Source organism: Capra hircus, chromosome 2 (assembly GCF_001704415.2).
Source record: "Capra hircus breed San Clemente chromosome 2, ASM170441v1, whole genome shotgun sequence".
In the NCBI taxonomy this organism is placed as follows: domain Eukaryota; kingdom Metazoa; phylum Chordata; class Mammalia; order Artiodactyla; family Bovidae; genus Capra; species Capra hircus.
In genome coordinates, this window is record NC_030809.1 from 99029667 (window position 1) to 99055404 (window position 25738).

General features: G+C 43.8%; 2 protein-coding genes across 9 annotated transcripts in view; one reads left to right on the forward strand and one right to left on the reverse strand.

Moving 5' to 3' along the window:
* The window catches only part of TANC1 (tetratricopeptide repeat, ankyrin repeat and coiled-coil containing 1), a 245508-nt gene extending 229482 nt beyond the window's left edge, over positions 1–16026 (forward strand). For all 5 annotated transcript variants that reach the window (XM_018063379.1, XM_018063386.1, XM_018063384.1 and 2 more), the window contains 8 exons: positions 2546–2679; positions 4274–4397; positions 4719–4894; positions 7724–7856; positions 9185–9276; positions 10956–11102; positions 11987–12087; positions 12691–16026. In XM_018063379.1, the coding sequence (XP_017918868.1) occupies positions 2546–2679; positions 4274–4397; positions 4719–4894; positions 7724–7856; positions 9185–9276; positions 10956–11102; positions 11987–12087; positions 12691–14086 (2303 nt within the window). In that variant the 3' untranslated portion in view covers positions 14087–16026. The remainder of the gene's footprint in view (positions 1–2545; positions 2680–4273; positions 4398–4718; positions 4895–7723; positions 7857–9184; positions 9277–10955; positions 11103–11986; positions 12088–12690) is intronic.
* WDSUB1 (WD repeat, sterile alpha motif and U-box domain containing 1) overlaps positions 17026–25738 on the reverse strand; it is a 72954-nt gene continuing 64241 nt past the window's right edge. For 3 of the 4 annotated variants that reach the window (XM_005676094.3, XM_018063420.1, XM_013969561.2), the window contains exon 11: positions 17035–18195. In XM_005676094.3, coding sequence (XP_005676151.2) covers positions 18035–18195 — 161 coding nt within the window. In that variant the 3' untranslated portion in view covers positions 17035–18034. Of the gene's footprint in view, positions 18196–25738 lie in introns of all 4 variants that reach the window. The other variant, XM_005676096.3, reaches the window with a different exon arrangement.

The following is a 25738-nucleotide window of genomic DNA, read 5'->3' on the forward strand; positions in this document are numbered from 1 at the left end:
GCCATCCTGCCCACATCTAGCCACGTGCAGCGCTTGTGCCTTCTTTGTGCCACAGTCAGCTCCCTGCGGAGGAGGGGCTCCCTAACTGCAGGAAGGTCTCTGAGGAGTCGCAGGCCCCAGGTAGTAGCTCACATCTTCCATGTCCCAAACCAGCCCCGGGTGTTCAGATCTGTCTGAACCTAAACCAGTATATATATACCTGCTGCTGCTGCTACTAAGTTGCTTCAGTCTTGTCCGACTCTGTGCGACCCCAGAGACGGCAGCCCACCAGGCTCCCCCGTCCCTGGGATTCTCCAGGCAAGAACACTGGAGTGGGTTGCCATTTCCTTCTCCAATGCATGAAAGTGAAAAGTGAAAGTGAAGTCGCCAAGTCGTGTCCGACTCCTAGCGACCCCATGGACTGCAGCCTACCAGGCTCCTCCGTCCATGGGATTTTCCAGGCAAGAGTACTGGAATGGGGTGCCATTGCCTTCTCTAATATATATACCTAAACCAGTATAAATACTAGTCTGTTTACAATATATATAATTTATTTACAAACTTAGACATGTGATGGGTGGTGATGAGCCCGTTGGTATAACACAGGTAGGAATGGCACCTGGGGTCGAGACCCTTGGTAGCTTCCACTTCATGCATCCGCGGTTTGTTCTGGTTTGCCCCATCTCCAGAAAGCTGGTAAGGCAGACAGGATTTCTTTGTCCCTCCAAGGGAGATGGGGCCCCTATGTCACATTTATGTCCTTTGCTGTGTGTGTTCCTGGGAGTTAAGCCATGGCCAGGCCAAGACAGTTGGAGTAGGGATGCTGTCTGTCCTGAGGAGTGTCTGGAGAGGACGCAAGGACCCTGCCCTGCTCAGCCCCCAGTTCCCCACTTCAGCTGTCTGGGTGCTGGGGGACCGCTGGCTTCACAGCGGGGCTGGGCCCCGCCCTCTTGGAAAGGGGGCGGCTGGGGCCTGTCCTGCAACCGCCCAGGAGTGCTGAGTTCCAAACTGTTACCCTGTTTGTTTTGTTTTGTTCCTTGGAATCAGTGTTAAATTTGGGCGACTGATTTAGCTGTGTAGCGTTTATTGTGGTTGCTGTATAGTGTTTGCACCGTGATCTGTTGATGGGGTTGGTGGTCCACGCCAGCTGGGCTGCTCCAGCTCAGGGCTGTGATGAGTACACATCTCTCTGTGCTCCATAGGCACCTCCGCTCCAGGGGCACCTCCAGGCTAAACTTGCTGTGCTCCAGGGGCACCTCCGGGCGCACGTCTGCACCTGGGTTGCTGGCTGGAAGGATGTGAACGTCTTCAACCAGCAGTGGGTCTCATTTTTGCAGTTACTTGGACTACTAGTGAGGTTGGGCACTTTTCATGAGTTACTGGCCTTTGGTCTTCACCTTTTGTGAACGGCCTATTTCTGTGTTTTCCCAGTTTTTATACTGAGGCATCTGACTGATTTGTAGGAATGCCAGGAGTTTGTAGGGGTGAGGCTGTATTTAAAGAAGAATTGCCCCAGGACTAGAGCTGCAGCGTCAGGCCCAAGCTTCTCCTTCCTTCTCTGCATTGTAGACAGCTTTCCTGGCCAGGGTTTTCCCCCACAACCTGCCACTGTCCTTCCCTCTAGACAGTGGTTCACATGCCACAGCCGAAGCCTCTTCTAACCGAACCCCTCTTCTACTCATACCACCCCCCGCCCCCCCCACGGCCCCCCGTTATGTGTCATGACCTGGGCGTGGAGAGGAGCAGCAGCTGCCATGAGGTGGTCCTGAGGATTCCTGCCCTGTATTCTTGCCCTTCGCATAGTTCCTGCTTTGTCCTTGGCTGCCTCCCTGCAGAGCCTCCCCTGCCAGCAGCAGCCGCCTGCCTCAGGGCCAAACTGGGCTGTTCGCCTTTTTTTTTTTTCTTTCTCGACATCCTTAGTCCCGGATCTGGACTTGTTATGGAGATTCTAAGCTCCATGAAGGCAGGGATGATATGATACACTCTCACTGTCTCAGTATTTTTTAGTTCTTGTGGACTGAAATGTATGACTTTAGGGGAAGGAGAGAGGCTGGACTGTAATACTGATCTCTGTGTTTGTGAAAAAGACGACAATATAACACACGCTTTGTGGCTCCTGAATCTGCATTTGGGCTGGGCTTGCAGAGAAGGCTCTCATAGATGGAGCTGCCGTGATAGAGTGGCTTGGTGGAATCTGGGGCTCCATTTCCAGGATGGCACACACACATGGTGGCCGGAGTTGCTGGCTCTCTGCTGGGATGTCAGCCACACACAGCTTCTCCCCGTGGCCTCATATCAAGGCTGCTTGGGCTTCCTCCCAGCATGGCATCTGGTTCTAAGGCATGTTCCAAGGAATCAGAAGCTGCCCTCAGGGCCTGGGCCCACACACTGGTGCGGCATCATTTCTGCTGTAGTCTGTTGGTCCGAGGTGTCACAGAGCCCACCCAGATTCAGTGGGGCAGAGTGTGTGGTCTCCTTCCTCTCAGTGGGAGGGGTGTCGGAATCTGTGGCCTCCTTTGGCTACCACCATGTGGCCATCGTGCTAACAGTCTCCTCCTCCCTGTAGCCCTGACGGCCGCGGCTGGACGAGGCAAGCTGGAGGTCTGTGAGCTGCTGCTGGAGCGTGGAGCTGCCGTGTCTCGGACTAACAGGAGAGGGGTCCCTCCATTGTTCTGTGCGGCACGCCAGGGGCATTGGCAGGTACCCTGGGGACCCCGGAGGCTTCAGAAACAGTGGTTGGAAAAAGTGCCCATCGCCCCTGCTGGACCCTGTCTTTCTCACATTCTTGGCTTCTGCTTGTACTGGGAGTCCTGCAACGTCAGGGCAGACATCTGACCGGCTAGCATCGTCAGCCATGTGGGCTGGTAACCGGGTCAGAGACCTGGCCAGGGTTGTCCCCCACAACCTGCCACTGTCCTTCCCTCTAGACAGTGGTTCACATGCCGTAGCCGAAGCCTCCTCTTCTAAATGAACCCCTCTTCTACTCATACCACTCCCCACCCCGTTATGTGTCATGACCTGGGAGTGGAGCTGGTGAGGCCCATCGTGTCGTCAGGAGATTTGCTGTAACAGAGCTGCTGGGTCATACCAGGATGACCCCTTTGTCGAGCGCACTTGGGAGAGGAATGGTCCTGCTGTGCTCTTTGGGGAAGGAAGCGTCTCCCTCTGGTCCTGCACTGGGACTCAGGCTGCTTTCTTTTCCTGGGAGTGATGTGCTGTTGCTCGTAATGAAGGGATCCCTGAGAGCAGCGGTTTAGCCTTGCATTGCTTCATTTTGTAAACACTGACCATGTATCTGCCCCATGCCTGGCACCAGGTTACACAGCTGCATAAAAACAAACGGCTCTCACCGCATCCTTTATAGGAAGAATTTTCTAGACCCAAGTGTACATCATGGAGTCGCGACCCTTCTGATTCCTGCCAGCTCTGTCAGTAGGAGCCGTGAGGGCTCCCCACCAAGCTTCTGGCTTTTCTCCTTTCCGGTTCTAAAAGCTTGGTTTGTACTATCCATTCCCTGTTATTCTCACAGCTCCTTGTGATGTCCTAGCTAATCCTCTCTTCTGGTCTTAGTGTCCCCTAAGTGGTGAGGAAGTTTGGAAGCATTTGTTAGTGTCTCCAGAATGAGAAAGCAGTGGGAATACGCCCCCTTCTGTGTGGTGACATTAAAACAAATGTGGTCCTGGAGGGAGAGAAGCTGGACCACTGCCCCCTAGGCAGAGCAGCTCCCGCTGGAAGGTCATTGTAGGAGATGCTTATCTGGGTTTTTTGATCCCCCTTTCACCATGTACTGTTTAAAGGTATAACTTTGAGGCAGAGACTCTTGTCCAGGAAGCTTTGGTAAAAATCCCCCTGGTGTGAAGGTCCAGCTGTCCCTGGAAGCAGACAGCTGAGGGGAGAGGGTAGGTGTTTCCCCACCAGGAACATGGCATCAGTACCCTGTGGGCCCCTGGCTCACTGTCTTTGGTTCTGCTTAGCTGCTCCATAGGGGCTGTCCTGTCATTGCCTGACTGTGCTCAGGATCCCCCTCTCCTTCAAATTGCTGCCTTGTGTGTGCCTGTTTTATAGATAGAGTAATGAATTGGGCATGTTAAAAAGAGCATATATTTGAAAGAAGAGGCTGTTCAAAGAAATAAAATATACAGATTTTACAAGCCCCATGGATCACATAACTTAGAGGGGTTTTGAAAAGAAGAGAGTCCTTTCACTCCTCTTAGAGGTGGAACAACCAGCCCAAGCAGAGAACATGTGATTTCAGATGCAGTGGCAAGTGTGTGATCCCCAGTGTTTCTTTCAGATTGTTAGGTTGCTGTTGGACCACGGCTGTGACGTGAACCTAAGTGACAAGCAGGGCCGGACGCCCCTCATGGTGGCTGCTTGCGAAGGGCACCTGAGCACCGTGGAATTTCTCCTTTCAAAAGGTAGCGGCACTGTCCCCCCGTGAGGGCTTCTCTTGGGTGGACAAAGAAAAGAGCTTTGGCAGACCCAGTTAGTACTTTCTGATTCAGTTTTTTTTTTTAAATCTCTTTATTCAGTCTATTAGTTATGGACGTTTTCTGCCTTGCACACAAGTAGAGGGTTTAGGGGTGCGTCCCTTGTACCCATTGCTCAGCTACAGCAGGGACGACCGTTTCTCCGGTCAGCTACAGAGTTCACCAGCCTGGTGGCCATATTCTGCAAGCCAGGCCCCTATGGATACGAAAGGGTTTGCTCAGGTCTTATTGAATGGGCTTCTCTTTCAGGTGCCATCCTTTCTTCTCTGGACAAGGAGGGTCTGTCGGCATTAAGCTGGGCATGTCTGAAAGGTCACAGGGCTGTTGTCCAGTTCCTAGTGGAGGAGGGAGCCGAGATCGACCAGACGGACAAGAACGGCCGCAGCCCCTTGGACCTGGCCGCCTTCTACGGCGACGCGGAGACCGTAGGTACCGCGGTGGACATGCTCCCCACCCGCGCCAGGCGGGCCAGGCTGCCTACTGATCTGGGATCTGAGCCATCCCCAAGTGTGTGTGATGCTGCCCCAGTGTGGCCGGGGTGTACGTGTGTGCCGTGGGGTGGCTTTCGTTTTCTGCTAGTTCTGTGGCATGCGGTCTGTTTCAGAACTGGAGTAAAGATTTCGATAGATTCTTGAAAGCTTAAAATTCCATGATGACAGACTGCATACACATACATGTGTGTGTACACATGCATATGTAGTTTTATTTTCTTATAATTTTCATAGAAAGAGAATTCCTATGTAGTTCATTTAAAAACCACTTTTATATATGTGAGAAATTACTGCTCAAATAATTTGCTTTTAAATCAATGCAGCTTTGTCTCGAAAGAATATAAAATGCTTTAGGCACTGTCTTTATCTCTTTGTCAAATGCCTGAGTCCCTAACTGAGGAATGAAGGGATAAAACCTTAATAAATGAAAAACCACAAAATGTCTTTCAGGGAAAAAACCACATCTTTGTCAGTCTCTATGTCCCGTGCACCAAGCAGGTGCTGGAGGAATGTTCAGCTCCTTGAGAATGATCACTTATGAATAGTTACGTGTGTCTAACATGAGAATTAATCAGATAGGTACTGTGTTGCTGGGAGCTGTGGACCTTGGGGTGGAAGCCATCCTGCACATCTGTGCCTGATGCTTTTAAAAGGCAGTGATATTAGAATTAAATGGTCTCAATTTCCTGGACATTATAAATTGTACATAAGTGTCGATTTTCAAAAACAGCTACTTAACTAAACCTCACATCTCCACACTTTTCTTTCTCCGTTTGTGTTACCTTACCAGATCCTCTAGTTTATCAACATTAGGGAAGAGTAGAGGAGCTTAGTATTCTGTCATTAAAAAAAAAAAAAAATTGGATATAAACACAAAACATAGAATTTACCATCGCACCCATTCCTAAGTGAAGACTTCAGTAGTGTTACATACACTTCACACTGCTGTGCAGCGAGAGCCCAGGCTCTTTTTATGTCGTGTGAAGCTAAAACTGCACCCACTAACCAGTAGGCCCTTGTTACCACCCCTCACCCCCAGCTTCTGGCAGCCGTCTTTCTATCAATACTTCCTGTTTCTCTGAATGACAACTTTTGGCCCTTCATACAAGTGGAAGCTTACAGTATTTGTCTTCTGTGACTGACTGAGTTCACTCAGCATTATGCCTTCTAGGCTTGTCCATGTCATAGCGTGTGTCAGGATGTCCTTAAGGCTGAGTGATATTCCGTTTGTGTATTTGCCTCATTTTGTTAATCCATTTATCCACTCAGCCGGCACGTGCATTGCTTCCGCCTCTTGGCTATTATGAATAGTGCTGTTATGAACTATTTCATAACAAAGATTTCATCGAGATCTTGCAAATTCTTGGAGATCTGTCCATTCTCTTGAGTAGATACCCAGAAGTAAGAGTGCTGAGTCAAGCGGTAATACTATTCTTAATTTATTGAGGAACCTTCATACTGTGTCCATAGTGGTTACATCTTATCAGCAATGCGCATGGGTACCTGTTTTTCCATATCCTCTCTAACACTTTCTGTTTCATTCTGTTTTTTTTTTTTTTTAACAGTTCAGTTCAGTCGCTCAGTCATGTCCGACTCTTTGCGACCCCATGAATTGCAGCACGCCAGGCCTCCCTGTCCATTTAACAGTAGCCATCCTAATAGTTAATAACGAGTTTTGTGTCTTTGATTTGCAGTTCTCTAGCGATGAACATTTTCTCACATGTTTACTGGCCATCTGTATGTCATCTTTGGAAAAATGTCTGTTTAGATCCTTTGCCTATTTTTTCAGTTTTATTGAGGTATAGTTGATTTACAGCGTGCTAACTTCTGTGCAGAATGACTCCGTTATGCATACATATATATATACTTTTTAATATTCTGTCCATTATGGCTTATCACAGCTTTGCCTATTTTTAAATTGGGTTATTTGAGGCTTTTGTTGTTGAGTTGTAGGAGTTCTTTACATATCCTGGATATTAATCCCTCTATAGTGTTATTTTGTGAACAGCTGGTGTACTGATGTATCAGATCCACATGAAACTCTAAGCAATCTACAGATTTTCCCAGTGAGTGGAGCCGTTTTCCTGGCACTTTCAGTTTCTATCAAACCGCAGTGTGGTTTTCCCTGCTGTCCTCTGTTTAGCCCAAGTGACAGCTGTTTCGTCACATCAAGTCAGTCTTGGTAGCATGGCCTTAAGCTTTCCATGTTTACAGTCCCTGTATTCAAATCTCTTTCCTATGCCTTAACAGTGAATTACAACTGGGTCTGGCAGATCCCAGCCTTTTCAGGTTCTGTATCCAGGCTGTGTGGATCTGAGTATTTCTGGAGTGCCCATTGCCGTGACCTGGTAGCTCGTTGGAGCTATGGCAGAAGCCTGCCTCCTAATAAGTAATTGGAGATGAAAAAGTGACTGTGTCTCATCCCTGTGGCCTGGGAAGTAGGGTGGGGAAGACAGGTGAAGGCACACATGTACCTGTCTGTGGTCCGGGTGCACGGACACGCTCCCCACCCACTCCCGGAGCATCTGCCTGCCTTCCTCATTGCCAACATCACAATCACTTTAGCAGAGCAGGTTTGAGCTGTGGATTGCAATTTCTCTGCTTTGTTCTGTGTCAGCTTTATTTCCATTCTAGGATGCCATTAGGCCAGAGGCATCCGAGATGAGTAAAACTAAGATTTCCAGCTTCTACACCAGCTGCGGCCTCGGGGGAGGCGAGGGCTCCTCGGCCTGTGCCCTCAGGGCCTGTGCGCTCTCTCTGCAGGTGCTGTATCTGGTGGACAAGGGGGCTGTGATTGAGCACGTGGACCACAGCGGTATGCGGCCCTTGGACAGAGCCATCGGTTGTCGGAACACATCCGTAGTGGTTACGCTGCTGAGAAAAGGAGCCAAGTTAGGTCAGTGAACACCTCCGTGCAGCAACAAGAAGGGTAGCTTCAGATTTCAGAGTTCGTGAGGGACTGCATTCACCTGCTCCCAGGTTAAGGAGTAAGAGGTCGGGTGTATGGAGGGGTTTTTTTTTTTTTTTTTTTTTTTTCAGTCCCTCTCTAAGACTCAGTTACTCACAGTCATTCAGAGTGTTTAAAAGAAGAGAAAGCAGAGGCCAGTGTTGAGGGACAGCCCAGCACTGGGGGTGTCGGGGGTGCATGGGAGTCACAGGGGGAGCAGTTCTGGGGGGCTCTGTGGGTAGGGGCGAAGGGTGGGTGGGCAGAGCTGGCGGGCGGCTGTCATGAGCAGGCGAGTGTGGGGACCACTGTCTGGGAGGCGGCATCTAGTCTGCCAGGAAGGGCAGTGGCAACCCCAGCACACGTTCTGGGAGAGAAAGTTCTCAGGACTTCCAGAGACAAGATGGGTGACTTACAGATACCGAGGGTAAGAGCTCTGAGAGGTGGGACCGTGGCACGCAGTTCAGAGAGTGGGGAAGGGTATCCAGACCGCACCCGTTTTTTCTGGTTTCATGTCAGACCTTTGGCTGCCAGCAGTTCTGGGAGGGGACTGCAGTGAAGGTGGTCATATCATTAAGCAGCTCACGGTATCAGGAACTATTGTGAGAGTTTCATGTTTTGCCTTACTTCACCGTCACCCACCCTGTGAGAGGGGAATGAGCATAGCATCACGTCACAGAGGAGGAACCCAGCTGAAGGTGGTGAATAGCTCCCCTGAGGTCACGGTGAGCCGCAGGCCGCTGTGCACCTGAGTCTGCCCTTAAGCGCTGCTCCCTGTGCGTTGGGAAGAGGCTTAGCAGAGCTTGTGGCCGCGCTGGCCGCTGGGGGAGAGAAGGGGACACGGGCGGAGGCAAGGAGGCCGGGGGCAGCAGGGCCAGAGCTCGCGTCTCAGCACGGACTTGGTTGTGACTCTGAGGCAAGTATGAGAGATTCTGTGAACGCTGGCCTGCCTTCTCCTGTCTGTGGTCCTGACAGGACTGCAGGGAGCTGAGATGATTTGGAAGCAGCTCTCCACAGGAGGGAGGGTGGCTCATGGCCCCACTGATGCCTTCGTGTCCCAGTACTTTTTTCCACCGCAGTGACGGTGTGTGCAGGGTGCAGCTCCCCTAAGCACTCTCTTCTCTTCGTCGTATTGTTGTCCCGGGCCTGCAGGACATGCTGCAGGGTGCTGTGAGGCTGGGTGCTCTGCTGTGTGCAGGCTTCGCTGTGCTGTATTAAAGTATGGAGCTCCTTGCCTCCAAGCCTGCCTGAGTGCCTCTGAACACATGTTTATTTTGCAGGAAATGCTGCCTGGGCGATGGCTACTTCCAAACCTGATATTTTGATTATACTTTTACAGAAATTGATGGAGGAAGGAAACGTGATGTACAAAGTAAGTGGTATCGCCCTTTCTGGGATGCCGTGACAGCCTGCAAGCAGCCTCTTAGTTGGGGGTGTAATGGATATAGCTGTGCCGCTACACAGGATGCACGTAGCTCAGCGAGGAGACGTTCTGGGAGGTGCCATCCTGGCCTCAAGCCCGGGCTTTGATATCTTAACAGCAGTATCTTCCAGGTGGAACGCACTCCTCTTTGTGTCTGAGAACCATTATTTCTGAACAAACCCTTGTGGCTGTTACTGTGATTTACAGCCTGAAGCCTTGCAGAGGCAGAGTAGCTTCTAGTTTAACGGGCACGTCCTACAGGAAATTCTTTGGCGCCTGGAATCATGAGACATGGGAAAGGAACACTCAGGAGACATTTTCATAAGAAAAGAATCATGCAATCTCCCAAGCCTTTATTATCTTCATTTTAGTATCTATAAGCCTCTGGAATTTGAAACTGTTTCTGGAGAGATTTTTACTTAAAACAGTCAATAATATATAATACTTACTCAGGAGGCAAATTAATTTTTTTCTCATTTTCCCTTAGAAATGTAAAGACAATTTAAAGAGTAGTGATTCTGACTTGAACAAATTTCACACTAAGACATCCAGTTTAGATCAGAGGTCAGTACACTTTGCCTGGAGAGAGGAGGGGAGTAACTATGTTAGGCTTTGCTCTGTGGTTCTTGTCACACACACCACACACCCTGCACCCCTCCCCCGCCCCAAACTGTGCTCTTGTGGCACAGACTCAGCCGAGATGACACACAGAGGAGCCAGGTCAAGTTCCAAATGGTGTTTGCAGAAATAGGTAGCAGGCCAGATTTGGCCGAGAAACTGTAGTTTGCCAACCCCGAGTTTAGAGAAATAGGCCATTTCCATAGATCATCATTCTTTCCAGGTCTCTGATTAGACAGAATTAAAAGATTATGAAAACAAAAAAACTATCAATACATCATGACCATTTTAATCCTTTTTGCCATGAAGCAGCTGCACTTGCTATGTTTTCCTTTTCTTTCTTTTTTCTTTTTTTAAATAATAACAAATAAATAGGCGTATAGCATGACCCAGCAGGGTTCCTGGCTTGGAATCAGTTTGAAATTGAGTTCAGAGTGTGTATTGTTGTGGCTTTGAAGTGGTTTTAATGTGAATTTTGGTAGGCAATTATGTTAGAAATACCAAGCCATTTTCAACAGACTTCATACCTGCTGCGAGACAGTCCCGACAGAGCAAATGGATTTCTTTAGCCTTGAAAATGATGTGCGGTGCTGCATGGGGTATTAAAGCCCATGTTTTAGTTTTTCTTAAAAGAAAAATTATTATTCTCCAGCAAGCGCTAGGTTTATCCACAAGACTCTACTTGCCTTGAGAATGCCATAATTTTTCCATCTGATTTCTGTTACGCTTTGCATGAAAGTGTCCTTACATGAGAGATCATTCGTGAAATGTTTGTCAAAAATATATAACGGGGACAATAGTCCAGTGTTTTAAGACTGATAGCTATGGGTTTGGCGATTTACGGATCCCTCCCTACAACCTGATTCTGGTCACAGACACCTATGTGGGCAGTGAGGCCATGTGGCGCTGCCGGTTTGTGGCTGGTTCTGGCCACAGCCTGTCCTCATCAGGGTCCTTATTCATCTTGCAGCATCTGAAAAAGATAAATTCCTCTGGTTTTTTATTCCTAGAAAGGGAAGATGAAAGAGGCAGCCCAAAGGTACCAGTACGCCTTAAGGAAATTTCCTCGAGAAGGATTTGGAGAGGACATGAGACCATTCAATGAGCTAAGAGTTTCCCTCTATCTCAATCTGTCTCGCTGCCGAAGGAAAACAAATGTAAGCCCCTTATTCCAGTCTTTCAGCCATAGACTGTTCTCGTGGTGGAGGAGGCCTGCCCTTCCACGCCCTGGTCATGAGACTGCCTGTCTTGAGTTTGCACTTTTCTGTGAGCTTGGTACATGGGGAACTGCTTGTCTGGGGTGACGGTCATTAGGTCACGGCACCCACCCACCCCCCACAGTGTTGAGAGGAGTGCACGTGGGTATGGTTTCTGTGTCTCAGTGATGATGAGCACATGCAAACCGCTCCTCCACCTCTGCCCAGCTGCATGTGGCCAGAGCTGTCATGAGTGGTCGGTCCCCAGGTTCAGAAGGAAAGGGCATCGTTGTAAAATTCAACACAAATGCGTTACATACAGTCTGCCTAGTGTTTATTATGTTTGCTTAAAAGGTAAGCCAGGAACTGGTTAGTTCATAATTAACTGTAGTTAACTCACAGTTAATTCATAACTAGGTTTGTTTCAGTACCACTTTCTTTCTTTTTAACTGCATCGTGCCTCCAGCAAGCCTGTGACCTTCCTGCTTCTGCGCCCATATACTCTTCCCGCCTTCCTGAGGCATCTGTGCCCCGCAAGGCTCCCCCCCCCGCCACCAACCCCTGGGTGCCGGCTCTCATTGACCTTCACTTTGCTCCACTGCTTCCAACATTGTTCTTGCTCCAGAGTTTAACAATTTTTGCTTCTCTGTTGGATTCTTCCCATAAGAACATTAATACGCTTTAACTGTCACCCAACTCAACAACAAAAAGCCTGACTTGCCTTCCCCTTCACCTTGCTCTGTGTCCCGATTCTCTGTCAACCTCTAGAGCAAAACTATTAAAAAGTTGGCTATCGTCATGTTTAAGTGCTGCTTCTGACTTGTGTATTTAAATATTGATACCAGGACTTCGGCATGGCGGAAGAATTTGCTTCCAAGGCCCTTGAGTTGAAACCAAAGTCCTACGAAGCCTTTTATGCCAGGGCCAGAGCCAAGAGAAGTAGCAGGTACCGTCTGGGGTTAGATGGGAGGCTAGTGAAGCCTTCTTGTCTTGCTCTGGCCTCAAAGCTTTGGGGGCTTCTGATCCATGAGCACCACTGAGTGCCTCTCCTCCTCTTTGATTCTGAGTAGGTAGCTTCCAGAAGGCACAGCAGTGGAAATCATTAGCAATGGCTAAACTTTTACTTTCTGGAGACATCTTAACTGTTCCTCCCCTCCACCTGTACTGCAACATCAAGTTCCCAGCTTAGTCTGTGTTACCAGTCAGCCAGCCAACCAGAGGCACGTGGGGAAGGGGGGCAAAGTCAATAGTACTTGAGTTACTTGGGGTGGGGCGGAGGAGGTGATGTGAAGAGGATTCTAACCCCCTTGCTTTATGCTGAGCTCACCCCCACCATCTAGTCTTTGTAGAGACGCTGGGGCCCTGGAACTGCATGAGTCTGGGTTAGAATTTGGTGCTCCCACTTAGCTGAGTTCGATGGGTTCTATCCACACAAAACCCACACAGAACTCACTCGGCTACCTTTTCTTTTAAAGCAGAGCTGCTTTATGAACAGTTGCATTCAGAGTTCTTTCTTACGTGACTTGTAATTGTATCTTTTAAAATAAAGGCAGTTCGTGGCTGCCCTGGCTGACTTGCGGGAAGCAGTGAAGCTCTGTCCCACCAACCAGGAGATCAGGCGGCTCCAGGCCCGCGTGGAGGAGGAGTGCAAGCAGCTCCAGAGGAGCCAGCAGCAGAAGCAGCAGGCCCCCCCGCCTGCCCCACCCACCGACTCGGACAACGAGGAGTATGCCCCGACGCCCGGCCTGAACGACCGCTTTCACCTTGAGGAGGCTGAAGAGGAGGAGACGTCGCCACCAGAAGAAGCCATTTCCCTTGCTCCCAGGCCCCCGCCATCCTCGTCCGCACCCTCCCCGTACATCCGAAACCTTCAGGAAGGGCTCCAGCCCAAGATAAGGCCCGTGTCGCCACTGCAGAGTCGGCCGGGGGCCGGCAAGGCCCTGAGGGAGGCGGTGGCTCAGCCGGGGCTGACGGTGCAGCCCACCAAGCAGGCGCAGATCGTGAAGACCAGCCTGCACCTGGGCTCCGGACCTGCGGGTGTGAGAAACGGCAGCTCGAAGACGCAGGTCTCTCCGCTGAATCCTCCCCCGAGCCCCATGCCTGGAAGACTGCCCACTGCCCCCGCCGGTAGCAGAAGCCTGCATCTGGAGGGAGCAGCCTCGGGTCCCTTCGGCGACCGGCTGGGGCCCAGCCCCGCAATCCACCTGCAGCACAGTGAGGGCGACGCTGCGTATCCTTTACCAAGCAAGATAAAAAGTGCAGAGAGGCTTCTGTCTCATGCTGCCGTGGCTGTGGACGTGGTCCCTTTAAACCCAGGGGGGCCAGTGAGCTGCAGCGACACCCGACACCCGACTTCCCTCAGTAGTTCAGGCTCTTCCGGTTCTCCATCAAGCAGCATCAAGATGTCAAGCTCCACCAGTAGTTTGGCTTCAAGCAGCAGTTTCTCGGATGGCTTCAAAGTTCAAGGACCAGATGTTCGAATTAAAGACAAGGTTGGTAGCCAGGTTCCGAGTGGCACAGCTGAGCACAGACCTCGCAATACTCCATTCATGGGCATCATGGATAAGACCGCGAGGTTCCAGCAGCAGAACCATCCGCCTGGCCGCACCTGGCACTGTGCGGTGCCAGAGGGGCTGCTGACGAGCGCGCCTTCTGCAGCTGGCCTGCAGGCCTCGAACTCTGAGAAGCCCTCTCTCAAGCAAGCCAAAGCCTGCCCTGGGTCTACCCTGGGTGGAGGTGTCCACAACGGGGCCCAGGTGAAGGAGCTAGAAGAAAAGAAGTGCCAAATGCCAGCCCACTGTCAGGACAGCAGGGTAACTAAGACCATTTCACATCTGTATCAGGAAAGTATGTCTAAACAGCAGTCTCATATCAGCAGTGAAGCCCACAGGAGTCACCTCCCTTCAGCAAAACCAAAGCGATCATTCATAGAATCAAATGTGTGAGCCTTAAGAGAGAGACCCATTTGTAGTATTTGGAAGACAGTGTGTTGGTGCCTGGTAATAATTAAATGGTTGTACATGAGAAAAATTACTTTTTAGCCATATGTTTTTTCCCCTCTGGAGTGGATCAGATGCCATTGATATACTAAAAGTGTCGGATTAAATTTCTTTAGTAAATTAGAAGTCACCAGAAATAAGAATGCTAACCAGAATTGGAAGACTGCAACTAGCTATGCCTATTAAGTTATAATTTTAAGACAGCCAGGAAGACATTAACTCATGCCTTTCTCTTACGAAATTGTTTGGTTTTTATCACTTTTCTCCTAGCATTTGCTATGTAGTTAAGATTACATTATTTCTTAGATAATGTAAATATCTAGTAATAGTTTAACTCATGACATAATATCCAGGTGATATGTCCTGGAAAAGAGGAAATTTTCAAGTAACAGTTCCAATAAGTCAAATCTTTATATATATATATGTATGTATACATACAGTTGACCCTTAAACAATGTAGGGGTTCGGGGCACCAACCTCTATAGTCAAATATCCATGTATAACTTTACATGGATTGGTCCTCTGGAGAGTTCCACATCCTTGTGTTAACCATCTGTGGATCATGTAGTACTATACTGACTGAAAAAAAGTGGACCTGCACAGTTCAAACCCATTGTTCAAGGGTCAGAGAGTGTGTGTGTGTGTGTATATATGTATATAAAAGACCTGAGTAATTTCTATCTGAATATAAATGTGACTTTACATATTATACAGCTGGTTTTTTTTTTAAGCAAAATACAAGAACATCCAGGTAATGTTCTCTTCATAGCAGTTCCCTTAAAAAGATCAACTTTTATTTCTGTGTTACGGTTCTCATTAAAATATTTTTATAGCACCTTTTTTTGGAACTACATTCCTGCTTCAATGTATTTTTTAATATTTGAAAATGATATAAACCATTTGGAATCATGATTGGTAGTTAAGTTGAATGTGGGCTAAAACACTAAGTTTTAGTAGTAGTAGTCTGTATTTTTATACAGCATTCTCGGTGACGTGTAAATTAGCTCTCAACTGATTCCCAAAGTGCTTTTATCAATGACAGCACTCCTGGAACAAGCCTTCCAAGGTCCTCTAAGGACAGTATTTAATTTGGATACTTAAGGTATGGTTGGCTATTGCTTTTATTATACAGTCATTACTTTAGAGCTATATGTTGTATATATGAAATAGCTAAAGTTGTATTCAGACTTGTAAATATAACTATTTCAAGTAGTTAATCTGGAAGTCATATATTTGCATGTGCTTTTTAAGCTTCATCCATGCTGTTTACTGCACTGAGCGATATATAGGGCATGTTAACATTATCCAAGTAACGGCACTTTATCTCATTTATATGAACACCTCTGAGGTGCTACTTAAGTCCAAACTGATGTATTATTCATTTGTAAAGATAAGGTACAGGAATGATCCTTGAGTTAAAGGTATTTTTATATGAAAATGATATGCTATTGGAGGATGTTAAAATGCTAGTTTTGAGAGAAGTGGGAGTGTTTTATACGTTGGGATGTGAAATTATTTTCTAGACTTGGAGAGAAGGAAGTTCTATATTTACAGAATGTTTTAAAAATGAAGAGTCGTAATGAAGTTCCTGTAAGCATCATTATAGTCTTGTACGAATAGGAATCTTCTGGTGTCATTCTTCAACATTAGTTCCTGTGTACAGTGTACTCTGTATAGTTTTATTGTGTGTGTTTTTTAAGAGGCTTTTCATGAGGTTCTGCTATAACTACTATGGCTTATTTATTGTTTTCTTTAATGTTGTGGAAGTCTTACTCTTTCATTATGTAGTTTTGTTTCTGCACAACTACTGTACTTGTCTGTCTGGAATAAAGACAATAGTTTGTTTTGCATTAAATGAAACAGTGGCTGAGTAGAGAAGATTCTGATGTCAGCTGTCTGCCTCACTTTAATCCTGGGCGATCGTGTCCCTAAAAAAGGGGAAAAGCCTGATTTTCAGTAATACTACAAATGCATGTTTACTTTTATTTCATTTTAGAACAAGGATAATGGCGTCTAGAAATCCCAAAATATTTCAAGGTCAAAATTAGTCTTTTTGCCTGAAATGAGCATGCATTAGGAGCCTTCTAAACGTCTGTTCCAGAAATCCTGGCGTCTGTTTTTACTGGCAACATGGTGTCCAGTTTTTAGCTCTCACTTTGGTGATACATTGAACACTGTGCTGATGTGAAGTTTTGTTCTTCACATGTGTATTAATCTCCGAGTTAAACGTGTTTATACCTACATATTTCAGTTTCAAAGTCATATGAATGAGTGTGAACGTTAAACTGTTGGGTTAAAATATCCTGACTTGGAATCTTAAGCCTAAACAACTTCAGGTTATTGTATGGTTACTGCTGTTATTAGCAAGGCTTAAGGTAAAGTATTTTCAGTCCTTATTTATTTTTTTAAAGTCATATATTTAAATTCAAGGTCAAAAAACAAAACTGGGTAGGAGGGGAAAATCTAGTAACAGATAAATGCTTATTGGATGACTTTTCCTGTGATGCTGCCAGTGTGACTATTAGAATTTACTATGATGGATGCTGAGTAAATGTATTTGGTCCAATAGTTCCAGGAAGTGCTATCTCCTTGGGAAGCTCTTGGTGAGGGCTGAGGCCCAAGCAGCAGGGGTGGGTGGGGCTGCTCCTGCCGAGTCCTGCAGGGACAGTGGCCCCTAGTGCAGAGGGGCCAGGTGGTGTACTTTCCTATGGATGGATTTAGATTTGATTTTTTGTTTGCCTGTGCTTTGTGGGTAGGAGTAGTTAGCTTTGGTTTGTTTGTAGAGAAAAACAGAACGCTTCACTTTGGTAAACTGGCATCTTAGTTTTCAGCCACTCAACTAGAAACTATCCTAGTGAAATGTAGGAAAAAAGAAAATCACCTTCTTTAAAACATTTAAAAGATAACAGATCTTTTATTGTGTTTTCTGTCAGTGATTTCAATGATTTCTAGTAATTTTTATGTGAAAACCAGCTAGCCCTTTTGAAAAATAAGTATTTTATCAAAACACAAGATATCTGGTCCAATGGTGAGAGCACTACCAATTTTAACAAGTCTTTTGATGGAAATATATACTTACATTGCTTTTTTTTGTGTGTTTGCAAATTTCAGAACAATTACAATGAGGGCTTGGGGGTAAGTACAGAGTCCTGGTCCCTCCCTGCCCTTAGAGTTTATTTAGTTTTAGCAGGCTCTGCACTAATGGCTTCCATTCTGGTGAACAACTTGCGAGAGGGAGGGAAAGGCAGTATAACCTCCACTTACGGAACCTGAAGTCTTCTGGGTAAATGTTCGTCAGGGTGCTTGTATTAGCTATCAGCCTACTGTGTACAAATGTATAATCACCTTAGCTTAAACTATGATGTGAGAACTTTTTAAGAACTCTATATTCCAAAAGGAGGCTAGTTTGCCACTTTATATGTTTCAGCAAAGTCAACTTAATGTATCTGTGATAATTTATGCTATCTAACTTGTACCTAGGTTTGGACAATGGGGGAAAAAATCATTACTACCTTGCAAACTTAGAAGCTAAAAAAAGTGCTCAGTATATATATCAAAGTGATTTTCTCAATGTATTCATAAACAAATCTATAATTATTTCGCTAAAAATCTCTAGAAGGATTCCAGAGAGTTATCAAATGAAATGTTATTAACTAGGATTTAATTATGTTCTAGTCTAGATTATTCTGATCTTTGGTTATAATGGAATATGATCTATAACAAGAATAAACTTGAGCATTGCAATTTGAAGTCAAAGTAAAACTTTCTCTATAGGTTAAGACTTTATTCACTATTATATGAAAAGGCTTTTTAATAGGTAACTAAGTTTACAAAGTTTACCTTTAAATCACTCAACTGAGATCACAGAAAATATAAACAACACAATATAGAGTTTTATTTTTGATGGGTCTCGCTTAGCCATCGATTGATGGCCATTTTGAGAGTCCTGTTTGGTGTAAGTATCATTGAAGAAAGAACAAGATTTGTCATGGGACTGGTACGTTTCTTTTTGCTGATCCAATTTTCCATTGCTTCCTTTTCATATGAGTAGCCATCTAAAAAAAAGAAAAAAGCCACATACACAAATTATTTGCAATGTAGGAAAAGGGAAGTTAGGATCTCTAAAATCGTTATAAAAATTCCACTGCCAAGGCCTTTACTATGATTTAAGTGGTATTCTTGTCTTGTACCACTGCTCCCAAAATATTTCTGCAATGACATCCGAAATTCTACCATGTAAACTACATTAAGATTGCACATATTACCTTGAACAGTGTCCCAAAAAAAAACTAGAAAAGGGGACTTCTGTTAAAAAGTCAGATGCAGCACCAAGGAAGAAAGGAAATGAATCAGGCAGGAGAGAGGCGAGTGGTGGTAAAGCTACAAGGTCCGGCTGTTGCTGCCAGCTCTGTGGATCAGTTAGTGTGGCTACAGATGGGAGCAAAGAGTTCTAGGGAAGACTCAGCTTAACTTTCCAACACACTGAAAAGTCAGGGCAACAAGATGCCAAGAGATTATAAAGCGCACCCAACTATGGACTTGATGGTAAAGGCATTTACACTGCCAGAAGAAAAAAAAAAGACCCACTGGCTAAGGATTTTAATACCATGTTCTTACAAACTTATTTGTACATGTAAAGGTTGGAGGTTTTGCTTCACTATTTTTATACTTGTGGCTCTTTCAAGCTGAAAATCTTAGTTCCTAATTACATTTACACTGTAACCTATTTGTTTTAATCTGCAATGCATACAGCTGTTGCAAACTAACAATGCCAATGTGTTACTAACAAAAGACTGTTAAAGATTTTAAAGACTTCTGTCACCATGATAGATTGTTTAGTCACCAAGCGGGCGACTCTTTCTGTGACCCCATGGACTGTACCCGCCCCAGACTCCTCAGTCCATGGGGTTCTCCAGGCAAGAATTCTAGAGTGGGCAGCCTCTCCCTGGATCAGGAACTGAACCCGTCTCTCCTGCACTGGCAGGTCAGTTATTGACCGCTGAGCCGCAAGGGAAGCCCCAACTGATCCACAGGGGCTGTCTAGCTGAAACTGTGTTTCAGAATCACTTGAAAAATTTTTCTGGTAATGTTACTGGACATATAATGTGGTCCATTTACTTCCCTTTTTATCCTCCCAATTATTAGAGACTGGTTTGCTTTTCATGATGTATCTTCAAAGTAAAACTGTAAGAACAAGTCACATCAAGAAGAGTCTGTTATCTGTCCAACCCATGTAACCTCTCTTCCTTCCCATGCAGGTAACCAGTAAGTTGTTTACCTTTTCCTTTTGAAAATATAAGCAAATGTATGTGTGCACACACATACATATATCCTTAAACATATCCTCATTCGTATTCCTCTATATTCCTACGTGAAAGTTAGCATGCTCCATACTATTCTATACCCGATTGGCCTTTTTATTCCCCCACATCCCTGTATGGATGTATTAGTGAACATCTGGGTTATTTCCAGTACCATTTACAAATAGTGCTGCAATGAACAGTCTTATCATTTGGGAGGGAATTCTAGCGGTAGGATTTGCTGCATTGAAGAATACATTCATATAATTTTTCTAGAAATGCTCGTACTTTCATAGGAATTCTACCATTCTTCCCCACTAGCAGCACTGGTAAGAGTGCCTGAATTTTCCCCAGAGCTCAGCCAAGAGACTATGTTGTCAAACCTGAGTTTTTACCGGTCTCTCATGAGCATTTTAAGGGAGCTAGAACATTTTTTCATCTGTTGAAGAACCATTTGCTTTTCTTTTTCCTGTGAACGGACCACATTTTTTACTAATTTTTCTATTAGGTTGCTCTTTCTTAATTTTAGATTTATTTTTGAGATTTAACTGACAAGCTTCAGGTATGCAACATAATTGTGTTGTTTCTCAAGACTGCTTTGGTTATTTGGAGTCGTTTGTTGTTTAATACACATTTTTAAATTGTATTTCTGTGAAAAATGCCATTGCAATTTTGTTAAGAGATTGCACCGAAATCTGTAGATTGCTTAGGTAGTATGGACAGTTTAATGATACTATCCATGAGCACAGAATATCTTTCCATTTATTTGTGTCTTCAATTACCTTAAATGTCTTGTATTTTCAGTGTAGAGATCTCTCACCTCCTCAGTTAAATTCTTAGGTATTTCATTCTTTTTGATGCAATTGCAAATAGCATTGTTCTCTTAATTTCTCTAATTGCTTGTTACCAGTATACGGAACCACAACTGATTTTTACATAGTGACTGTATAAACTAACTTTATTGAATTGGTTGATTAGTTAATAGTTTTTTATGAACTCTTTAGGGTTTTCTATGTATGTCATCTTCAAGTTTTACTTCTTTTCCAATTTGGATGCCTTTTCTTTTTCTTGACTAAATGCACTGGCAAGGACTTCCAATACTGTGTTGAATAAAAATGGAAAGAGTCTGCATCCTTGTCCCACATCTTTAAAGGAAGCCATTTCAGCTTTTTACCACCGAGAATGAGGTGAGCTATGGGCTTGGCATATATAACCTTTATGATTTTAAGGTAATGGCTCTCTGCCTACTTTATTGAAAGTTTTTATCATAAATGGATATTAAACTTGGGAGATAATTTTCTGCATCTATAGAGATGTTCATATGATTTTTATCCTTCATTTTCTTAATGTGATGCATCACCCTGATTTACAGATGCTGAATAATTCTTGCATCCCTAGAATAAATCCACTTGATCATGGTGTATGATTCTTTTAATGTATTGTTGAATTCGGCTTGCTGATATTTTGTTGAGGATTTTTGCATCTACGGTTTTCAAGGATATTGACCTGAAATTTCCTTTTCCTGTGTGTTCTCATCTGATTTTGTTATCAGGGTAATGCTGGCTCATAAAATGAGTTTGTAAGTCCTCTCTTCTGTTGTTTGGACAAGTTTGACAGGGATTGATATTTTTCTTGAAGTGTTCATATTCTGTGGATGAAATAAAGATTTAAATTTTTATACTTACTTTGGCGTTTGAATCCAGGTTAGGAAGTATTCCTATTCCCAGGTTATCAAGGAGTTTACCTTCATTTTCTTCTGTAAATTCATTTTTTATATACATCTGATTCATTTGGAATTAATGTGTAATATGACAGATTGAGCTAGTTTTATCCTTTCCCTAAGACTAGCTGTCAGAATACCACTTGTTTAAATTATTTATTTTTCCCACTGATTTAAAATTTCATTTTTATCATTCACTAAACTTCTGGATTTTAAAAAATTCTTTCCATAGTCTGTCTATTCATGTGCTGATACCACACTGTGTTCTTTACAGAGACTTTATAACATGTTCTAATATCTGGTAGGGTGTGTTGTTATGTATTCTTTGCATTGGAACCTACTAGTCACCTGCTATATATTTTTTGGAAAAAGCCTAATAGTGGCATCCTGCTGACGACGAAATCTTCCTACATTGGTATGCTAATAAGCTTTCCATGTTTTCCAGTGTAGCTTTCCTTCACAGGGATGTTTTATGGTTTTCTTCATGCTGGTTTGCCTATTTCTAAAATCCAATGTTTTGGTTTTGGTTTTGTTTTTGTAAATTAAGCCTTCCATCGTACCTTTTAACTGCTTTTTGTTTACACACACAGGCACACATACCACATGAAGGCTGTATTATTGAGTCCTTGCTGACTTAACTTACTAAATGTTAATTAGCCCCATTGGCTCCTTGTTAAATTCTATAATAAGATTCCTCTAGAAGGCAAAAAAAGGGTGAAGGCTCCTATCAGTGTTGTGCCTAGCTGTGGACCTTTATCTGGTAAGGGTATACTCTCCAAATTTTTTTCTTTGCTTCAGTGTACGTACGCTCAAATTGGTCTTGCCTTCTTCCCTTTAGAGAGAAGGGCACCAGATGGGTAGTTCCTCCTCCTTAGAAGCCAGAGTGAGTTCTGAGAGACAGTATGAGGTTTTAATAACCTCAACTTATTCCCTCTTTTCTGAGTCCAAGAGGACATAGATGCTTTCTGCAGATACTGTTACCACCTTTTGTTTTTGAGATATAATCCACATACCATAAAATCTATCCTTTTAAGTACATACAATTCAGGGGTTCTTAGTATAATTCCCAGTTACGCAACCATCACCACTATCTAATTTCACATTTTCATCATTCCAGCAAGAAAGCTTACCTCTTTATGGAGTCATGGACCTCTGAACCATATTAGCAGTCACTCCTCTCCCCCAGTGACTACTAATTATTTTCTGCCTCTATGGATTTGCCTATTCTGGACATTTCTTATAAAAAGAATCATAACATGGTATTTGTTATCTGGCACATCCTTGCCATCTTCCTTTAATCATCCTAGTGGATATGAAGGTGATATCTCATTGTGGTTTTGGTGTTCACTTCCCTAATGATGCTGAGCACCTTTTCCAGTGGCTGTTGGCCATTTGTATATCTTCTATGGGAAAAGGTCTATTCAAATCCTTTGCCTGTTTTTATCAGTTGGGATGTCTTACTATTGAGTCATAAAAACTGTCTGCATAGGAAAATATACTCAATTTTTATTTATCAAAAGCTGATATACAAACTTACGCATATCATACTGGTCTATCACTGATAAATAATGTGCGTGTTAGTATTACTCTGAAATACTGTGACTTGAGCTACAGCCAATTCATTTGCCACCAGGCTAGATACATATGATAATAGCATGTTTTCAACCTTTCAGGTGAAAGGGGCCCACTTTTGTTATTAATTTCTTATATTCCATTGTGGTGATACAATGCTGTTTTTGTTATTTCTGGTGATATATTCAAACAGAAAGTACACTTCCTATTTTGAACCGAGAGGTATGATCAAGTCTCTTACCATGCTATGTTCCTCCTTACCTTGTTGGTAGTTTCTGCTCTGTGAAAACTTGCTGTGTTTGGGGTCTGCATAGCTAATGGTGGTTATCCTCATGGAGAATCATGGTCTCCAGTGTTCTATATCATCCTGTGTCATTTTAACTTTTGGGGGTCTGAACTCTTTCACTGGCAACTATATAACCCCTTTATTTTTAGTTGCAACTATCTCATTTCTGTCTATCCTTTTATTTCTAACCTCTCTGAATCCTTGTTTTAGGTTGAATTGTACTTTGTGAACTAACCTCAAATCTTGAATCTCTTTAGGGATGACTTAAGCAAAAATGTTATTATCAGTATGTTTGGTAATAGTTCTATCATTTTTTTTTTATTTTCATAGATCACTTATATAAATTCTTTCACTATAGGAGCTGTTTTCTTCCATTTTGATGCTTAGGGAGGTGTGTACTTTTCAATACTAGTTTACTTTTACACTAGTATCTCTTAAAAAGATGAGACTAAGAGTATTATCAGTATCTATTAATTCCTTACTGTGATATTCAAGTTAGATAGTGGGCTTTTTCTCCCCCTCATTGTCTAAATTTCAAATAATCAATGAGCTTCTTCAACTTTTCATATTCCCTACTCTCCATGTTTCATAGTTGTATGATACCTACATTTTTTAGAGCATATTACCATAACAGTACTTTAATTCACCTCTGGTTTTAAATGAGCATTTTTCCTTGCCTGCTTGTGAATTTTCAGTTTCTTGGGTGGTAGCAGTGAATAAAATGTCAACCCATTTACTCTATGGAGGTACACACTTCCTGCTATAGGGAAGTCAGTTACACTGGTCACTTGTTTACCCTAACTTTACCCTAAAGTTTAACTGTAAACTTTCTGTGGTATTATAAATAGTGATTCTTTGGAATAATCAACAGTTCCCTACTGGTAACAAATATATTCCCTGAAACATCTGTTTAACAGAGGAAGCAGGAATTCTGAGTGGATCTGCAGCATCGCTAATTATGTTAGCTTTCAAACTGTCCTACCAAAGTTCATCTCAAAGCAGTAAAAAGGATTATCAGAGCTACAAAGCAAGGACCACTTCCTCACCCCCACAGACATAGCCTGTCATGTATAATTTTAAAGGCAACCAGAGTTCCTCACTAGAGGAAAAAACTGACAATTTTAACAAGGAATACACAGTGCACATTTACATTCAGTATTAACTAACTTTGCTTGTTTTCATTATATTTTAAAATTGACCTAAGGATTTTAAAGTTTTTGATAATTTATCATCTGACTCTATCAACCCAGATACAAGCTGACAAAAGTTATACCAGATAGTCCTAGGAAGTAAATAATAAATATGCTCTATTCACAAAGTTTTACTTCAATATACTCAGATGGTTAAGTTCTGATAAGATCAAGTAATGATACTTTGTTGCTAGAAGTGTATAAAATGAATAAACTAAGATTAAGTGAACCCCTAAATTTCTTCCATTTAGAAACAGTGATTAAAAGCAGAATATTTTAATAAGGGTTCAAATGACTTTTTGCTCTATTGAATACTAGCTCACAGGCCTGGGCTCTGAAATTTTAATACATCTGCTGTCCAACTTAGCCCACTGCCACCCACCTTCGTTCAGAGAAACTGACAATGCAAGCTCAACACTGCTTTGGAGCTATATGCCCTATTCCTGTACTCCTACAGGTAATACTTGACTGAAGATGAGCATGCAGAAACAAAGAAGTATTAGGACGCACAAACCTCAGGAACAAAATAGATACAACCAGTGAGGGGACTGTGAAGAAGGCTGAGGGCCGAAGAATTGATGCTTTTGAACTGTGGTGTTGGAGAAGACTCTTGAGAGTCCCTTGGACTGCAAGGAGATCCAACCAGTCCATTCTGAAGGAGATCAGCCCTGGGATTTCTTTGGAAGGAATGATGCTAAAGCTGAAACTCCAGTACTTTGGCCACCTGATGCAAAGAGTTGACTCATTGGAAAAGACTGATGCTGGGAGGGATTGGGGGCAGGAGAAAGGGATGACCAAGGATGAGATGGCTAGATGGCATCACGGACTCGATGGACGTGAGTCTGAGTGAACTCTGGGAGTTGGTGATGGACAGGGAGGCCTGGTGTGCTGCGATTCATGGGGTCACAAAGAGTCAGACACAACTGAGCGACTGAACTGATTCCTAAAATGGGGATGAACTGAAGAAACAATGTACTTTGAAAACGATTAATACTCATACAACTGTGTATCATTAGAGTGTTCCAAGAGGAGAGCCTGGCAGGGTATGTCCATAGGTTCACAAAGAGTTGGACATGACTGAAGTTGACTTACCATGCACACACGCACACAGACTGTTCCAGGGCACTGTTACCTATATTATTTAATATGTACAATTTTAAGAAGTAACTCAACCCAAGGCCTGAATAACTTTCCAAGGTCACAAAAATACAGAAAGACAGAGATAGGATTTAAACTCAAGCAGTTTGGGTCAAGAATCTATGCCTCTTAATCTACATGCTAAATCAAATTTCCAGAATGACAAATATAACTGTTGAAATTTTGAAGGAAAAAAAACAACATCTTATGAAAAGGTTACAGCATTAAGACAATGCAGAATGGAAGACTGCTAAGCAGGGAGGAGAAGCTATATACAATGAGAATAGCAAAGTTTTCCAGAAATGATAAAAGGCACAGAATTCATTCAAGAAGCAGTGAACCCTGAACAAGAGAAATAAAAATACATGCCTAAAACAAAAAAAAATCAGAAAC